The sequence below is a fragment of the Tarenaya hassleriana genome, unplaced genomic scaffold (assembly GCF_000463585.1).
Source record: "Tarenaya hassleriana unplaced genomic scaffold, ASM46358v1 Cleome790, whole genome shotgun sequence".
In the NCBI taxonomy this organism is placed as follows: domain Eukaryota; kingdom Viridiplantae; phylum Streptophyta; class Magnoliopsida; order Brassicales; family Cleomaceae; genus Tarenaya; species Tarenaya hassleriana.
The window spans coordinates 1-7,312 of NW_010970399.1; the positions used below are offsets into that span (position 1 = coordinate 1).

General features: G+C 35.4%; 2 protein-coding genes across 2 annotated transcripts; both read left to right on the forward strand.

Moving 5' to 3' along the window:
• Positions 1–826: 826 nt before the first annotated feature.
• Positions 827–1,851, forward strand: LOC104801961 (NAC transcription factor 29-like). The gene is made up of 2 exons (XM_019201133.1): positions 827–1,280; positions 1,383–1,851. The coding sequence occupies exons 1-2, from the start codon at positions 1,035–1,037 to the stop codon at positions 1,716–1,718; spliced, it is 582 nt and encodes a 193-aa protein (XP_019056678.1). The 5' UTR covers positions 827–1,034; the 3' UTR covers positions 1,719–1,851.
• A 1,237-nt stretch (positions 1,852–3,088) lies between these two features.
• Positions 3,089–4,234, forward strand: LOC109116185. Its single transcript, XM_019201132.1, has 2 exons — positions 3,089–3,413; positions 3,612–4,234. The coding sequence occupies exons 1-2, from the start codon at positions 3,089–3,091 to the stop codon at positions 4,232–4,234; spliced, it is 948 nt and encodes a 315-aa protein (XP_019056677.1).
• Positions 4,235–7,312: the final 3,078 nt, after the last annotated feature.

Genomic DNA, 7,312 nt, shown 5'->3' on the forward strand with positions numbered 1-7,312 from the left:
GAATGATTGTGTGTAGATAAGAACCAAGAGTTAAAATAGTAAGCCCTAATCCAATTCATTAGTTAATCAAAGCGTAATCCCACGTGGGCTTTTTGTCCTCGATCCTTATCCTAATGCCTTTGACACGTGGCAGAAAACTAGATGAGCTGGTCCGAGGACCCCGTGGCGTGCCATGTTTGTGTGATTTGATTACTAGAAATAAGTGAAACCAGAAGCTCTCCCAAATGCATCAGAAGTGTTCTTCTTCGGGAAATTTTGTGTTGATTGACGAACTATTCCATGAATCCTCCCAGTAATTCATTTTTTTTAAATACTGAATTTTTATTCGCATGGATAGACATGATGTGATCTATTGCCGAATCCACTGCACTTGAAATGATAGTTTATTGTTTCTGAATGATTCCACCAAAATTGAGATTTTAAAAAAATCGATATTATTTATTCAAATATAAAATATTAATATTTATTTATTTCATACTAAGTCGAATAAAACCAAACTATAAAGTTTACGCGATATTTTATTTGAAATGTATAAACTTGTAAAAATGTTGTGAATAGTAAAATATGGTTAAGTTTATCATCAGTTTTTCCAATTTTATCCTTTAATTGTGTATAATTCTCATGGCTTTTTACAAACATTTTAGGAAGTCTCGGTCTGCTGATCATTAAATTATATTATTATTGTTCTATAAAAACAAATATGACATGAAAATAATTGGATAGAGAAATGATTACATAGTAAACGACGAAGAAAACATGTGACTCAACACACTAAACGACGACAAACCTCAATCATAAAAAGCCCATCTATCTCTCCTTTCGAACAAAAAAAAAATCATAAAAACCAAAAGCATAAAAAAAAAAATCTTAGTATCTCCACTAATTGAAAAGATGTCGGAAAATGACATGAGCAAGCTTCTTCCGGGATTCAGGTTTCACCCGACCGACGAAGAACTAATCGTTCACTATCTACGTAAAAAGGTCTTGTCTAAATCCTCCTATGTTCCCATCATCCCGGAGTTCGATATCTGCAAATGCGACCCCTGGCAATTACCTGGTTAGATCCTATTTTATATTATTTTAGCCGGAAATCGGGTTCTGGTTATTGGAAAACGAGTGGAGTGGGCACAACTATAAAGAAAGGGCGGAGTACCTTGGGCTACAAGAAACCCCTCGCCTTGTACAAAGATGGGGCCAAAACCGGTTGGCACATGCACGAGTATTGCTTGCACAAGCTCCGTCGACAATATGATCCCAGAAAACAAGAATCTATGATGCTGGTGATAACCAAGAAGATAGTTTGAATTTATGATTTTGGTTATAATATAAGGTTGCTGATTTTTATTTATTTATTTTTTTGGTTGGGCTTGTGGTTGGATAAGTGGGTTTTGTGCAGGATTTATAAGAAGAAGGTTGCAGAGAAGAATATGGATAAAGGAAAGAATGACATAGATTTAGATCAAACAGAGGAAACAACTCTTTCTACGGAAGAACACGGAGAAGAACGGGAGATCATGACGACACTGTCGACTCGGCCTAAATCACTCGACCAGGATCCGATCTCTCACCTTTTAGCCGATATTAATTCAATTGATTTCGCTTTACTCGATTATGCGATCGACGATTTCATCCTCGAAACTGGAGGGTTCGGCGAATTTTATCGTGAAAATCATCACCGAGTCGTCAGCGATCACCAGACTATGTTTCAACTCCCGTGAAGTATCTATCCATTGTCTAGTATGAGTGTGAATGTATTGGCCCTTAGTAGTATATATTGGAAGTTTTACATTTAACTTCCATTATGTTAATGTCTAATATTTTTTCTATGTTGTGTTAACTTTATAATAATCACCCAATAACAGTTTTTTCTAAAGGAAAAAAAATAATAAATGTGGAAAACGTATTTGATCTCTAAATCAAACAAAACATACAAAAATATACCATCAGTATTGTATTGTTAAAGATTTAGAAAAACCAAAGTATTGAAATTTTAACTCAATCATATTCAATGGTTCGATATATATTTCCGATTCAGAATTTGTTTCCTATACATGGTTTGATGTATTAAACTTGTTTATATAGACACTACAAAAAAAAAGCAAAAAAGTGATACAATTTTTGTGTCATCCTTATATATTTTTGCGTCACCCTTTTCAAAAAGTGACGCAACCAAAAGCGTCTCAAATTCAGATGTCGTCACCAAACGTCACCAAAGGGTGATGCAATAGTGACTCAACCTTTGCATCACTATTTGATAACGCAAAAAGGTGACACAACTTGTCTTGGAGTACTTGTGTTGGAGTGAACAATTGTGTACTCCAAGACAAGTAAAATTTAACTTTAGAGTTTTAGTTGACAAACAACCAACTGTTTCAAGTTAAACTTCTGACACATTTCAACATTAATGTTGGAACCGAGCTTATATCCGAAGTACAGGAAGAGACGGAACATAAACGTGATGATGGTTTACTTGGAGAAGAAGCAACGAATAAGAAAGAGGAAACAACCCAAGATGATAAATCAGGACAACATCAAACACGTGATCTGTCGTTAGAAGATTGATTCTCCTTCACCAAAATTCAGCAACTAAATGTAAACTTTCCACTTTAGAATTCCCTTAATTATTTTATTTCCTTTGACTTATAGTTTATTTTCCATTATATATGTACACATATACAATGTAATATTACACGATAGAGAAACAATACAATTAGAGCATTCTTCTTCAACCCTAAGACTTCTCTTTCGTGTCTTCTTTCTTTCAGAATCTGTTCCTATTTTTCTCAGCTTTCACCGAGCAAATTAATCTCAGAATATTTACAATTAATACATGTAAAACGCATATTTATATATAAATATTCGTATATTTGTACATACATATATATATATATATATATGGAAGTTATATACGGCCTTAAGCAATCCCCGAGGACTTCCTCTAGAGGCGAACAAAGTTTGCCATCTTCGGAAGCTATATACGGCCTTAAGCAATCCCCGAGGGCATGGTACAACAAGCTTCGTGTTGCTTTAACATCTCATGGTTTCTCTCGGCCCGAAGCAGATCATTCGTTATTTATTCTTCGCAAAAATGATCTTATTACTATCGTTCTTGTATATGTTGACGATATTGTGCTTACAGGGAATGATACCCAAGGAATTACGGATACTAAAACTCTTACTTAAGCAGGCTTTTGATATCAAAGATCTGGGACCCCTCACTTACTTTCTCGGCATTGAAATCTCACAAACCGCTGAAGGGATATACCTCTCTCAAACGAAGTATATTCTGGACCTTTTACGTGACACAGGCAAACTCGGTGCCAAACCCGCCATTACACCGCTTGAGGCGTCTTACAAACAACAACACGAGGGAGAATGTTTTCCGGATATTACTCAATACCGGCGCGTTGTAGGTAAGTTGATCTATTTAACAATTACTAGACCTGATATATGTTTTGCGGTGAACCAGGTTAGCCAATGGATGCACGCACCAACAAACCTACATTGGGGCATGGCCAATTGAGTACTTAGATACTTGAAAGGAACTCCAACAAAAAGATTGTGGATGAAGTGCAACAACGACGTAGGAATAATTGCATACTGTGACGCAGACTGGGCCGGAGACAAAACCGATCGAAAATCAACAACGGGATATTGCACGTTTCTAGGAGGAAACTTGGTAACCTGGAAGAGCAAGAAGCAAAATGTCGTAGCACGATCAAGTGCCGAGGCGGAATACCGGGCAATGGCGAACACTACATGCGAGTTAATCTGGCTCAAACATCTCTTGGATGATCTTGGAATCTCGTGTATACTCCCGATGCCCCTACACTGTGATAATCAAGCAGCATTGCATATAGCGGCTAATTCGGTGTTTCACGAGAGAAAGAAACATATAGAAGTTGACTGTCATCTTATTCGAGAAAAGGTCGCTCAAGGACTTATAGCAACAGAATATGCACGGAGCTCGGAACAACTAGCAGACATTTTCACCAAAGCTACGGGATCGTACGTGCTTCAAAAACTCCTTAGCAAGATTGGCCTCGTCGACAACCTACGGCCAATCTTGAGGGGGAATGTTGGAACCGAGCTTATATTCGAAGTACAAGAAGAGGCGGAACATGAACGTGATGATGGTTTACTTGGAGAAGAAGCAACGAATAAGAAAGAGGAAACAATCCAAGATGATAAATCAGGACAACATCAAACACGTGATCTGCCGTTAGAAGATTGATTCTCCTTCACCAAAATTCAGCAACTAAATGTAAACTTTCCACTTTAGAATTCCCCTAATTATTTTATTTCCTTTGACTTAGTGATTATTTTCCATTATATATGTACACATATACAATGTAATATTACACGATAGAGAAACAATACAATTAGAGCATTCTTCTTCAACCCTAAGACTTCTCTTTCGTGTCTTTTTTCTTTCAGAATCTGTTCTTATTTTTCTCAATCTTCACCGAGCAAATTAATCTCATAATATTTACAATTAATACATGTAAAACGCATATTTATATATAAATATTCGTATATTTTTACATATATATATATATATATATATATATATATTGGACTCGGCAGATGCTTCTACTATACCAATCTTTCCGACAACATTCATTAATAGATGAATATTTTTGTTTCAAATGGAAATGTATAGAGCACTGATGCCTTGAATTTTGATGTATTCATCAACAAAAAAAAAAAAAGAGGCAAATGCCTTGATGAAAAGTAATTATTCGTTTTTAATATATCTCCAAACATCATCGAACTATGTTGTTTTACCAAACAATTCGTCGAATTCATATTTATTTCTTTTATTATGATGACAGAATGTTGAATTTATTGCGCATAGTAGATTTTGATAGAGATTTTTGGTAAACCACCCAAAATTTAAAAAAAAATCAAATGTGCGTTTTTTTTTGTTACAATGAGAACGAGTAATTTGGAACAATCCAATTGGAGAGGTTACATAATCAGTATTTATAATTAAGAGCAGTAACCAAATAATGATGGTGACTTTGGTTTTTTCATACATCTCACATCAAATTGATTGCCATCTTTCCATACTTCCACGTCATACATAATCCAAACATACGTTGTTTTCCTAACCATAATTAATTATATGGTTTAGGCAAACATCGGGTTAATCTATTTATATTAAAGAACTCGTTCCCTCAAACTATAAAAAATTAAAGAAAATCAGTAACGTATATATTAAAAACCTATGATCTAAGATATGACTAGGCAACACATATAGAAAATTATAAAACAAAAATTATGGAATTTCTTTGTGAAAATAGTGGGAAATATCTCCTATAATGCAGATAGACTTCAGCACGGGTTAACACATGATTTGACATGTATTGTAATGAAATTGAAAAGAAATTAAAAAAAAATAGTAATGGTACTAATTATAATATAAACTCGCGAGTTAAAAAACAAAAGCGAGGAAATCTAGATTAAAGAAAAACAAATACAACCAAATAAATTATTACTTTCAAAACTCAAAAGTCGTTACAGAAAATGATTCATGGACACAAAACTTTTCACGTGCCGACAAAAAACGAGACTGAATATTCAGTAGCTTCCGTTCATTTTTTAATTATAAACTTTTAATCATAAATTCGTAAACGAGTAATTACGGCGTTTTAACTTTATATATTTTTATTTACTAAAAATTAATTCGGATAATGATTTTATACGCCGATAATTAGGGGTGGCCATTTCGGTTATTAACCGAATAACCGAACCGAACCGAACCGAATAAGACATAACCGTACCTGAACCGAACCCGACATCAAAACCGAACGGTTATGATTTCCTTAAATCCGAAAAACCGAAACCGAAATCGAACCGAACCGAATAAAAAATAACCGAAAAAACTGAGAGAATAACCGACAATTTTCTTTGAAAATTTGAACTTTTTACCAAAACCGAACCGAACCCGAACCGAACCGAACCGAACCGAAATTTATATAAAAACCGAATGGTTATAGTTTTTCTATAACCGAAATAACCGAACCCGAATATAACCGAACCGAACCCGAACCGAAACCCGAATTGGCCACCCTTACCGATAATTACTTGATAGCGGGACGCGTCCCTGCATTGAGGTTACAACTTACAAGGGAATATTTATAAAACATCAAATTTGGCTAATTTTTACTATCACACTAACCCCCTTGGACTTGCAAACAAAATTTATATATTTATTTTTTTTGCATCGGAGGAAATAAGTAGGGAATTTTAAATATCATGTATTTAAATCAACAATTAGGCACTATTCAATACAAAAAGGGTGTGCATAAATGTTAATTCATCTGATAATGATGCCTCTCTTGGACCAAAATATAATTTTGAAATTCATATATAGCAATTGCATAATTCAGAAAATTGATTGCATATTTATGATGTTGTGACGTTGAAGTCGCACATGATTTAGGTCACGTCAAAGACCGAATGTATATTGGATTTAGGAGGATTTTTATTGTAATTTATCCCAAATGATACAATGTTGACGCACAAAACAATGGTATGCCTCCAAATGACAAAAGGAAAAGCAAGAGCTGAAAAAATTGAAACATGTTTAAACTATTTCTTGTATATTATGGTGTTCCCTCACTATTTCTTCGTTCATGATCCGATTCGTACTACGATTTCGTAAACTCGCAAGAACCAGAAAAAGAATGAAGACACAGAGGGGTTTTTACGAGTTCAGTCACCGAGCGAAGCTCGGGCCTACATCTCGACCGGGCGGCACCGGCAATACACTAAGAACCACCGGTCTGAAACGATTCCGACGACCACGACAAACCCGTGGCTCGACGAAGTACAAGAACGAGAAAGAACAACCGAGAAAACGCATAAACCAAGGTTAGAAGGACACTACCTGAGCTCCACCACCGATTCCAACTTGAATCCCGTCGAGCTCCGCCTCCGATCTTCCTCTCAGTGCACTCTCTCTCTTCTTTCTCTCTCCTTGCCGTTTCAACCAAAAACCATCGATCCATCGAAGAAGAAGAACATGGGTTGTTTATAACAAACCCTAATGTCACAAAACCAACCGGTTCACTAATATTGAACCGAACCATCCGATTTATCAAACCGGATCAAAATCATAACCCTCTGAGAGAGTTAGAGGATTTCTCTTCCTCTACCAAATCCCAACACTATTATCCAATATTTGCCCAAAAATATTGAAAATTAAAATTTCGAAGAGAATAATGCAGCATAAATTAAATCTTAAAAAAGAAAAAAGAAGACAAAGCAAGTGGCTCATCACAGAACCCTTAGAAATAGATAAAGA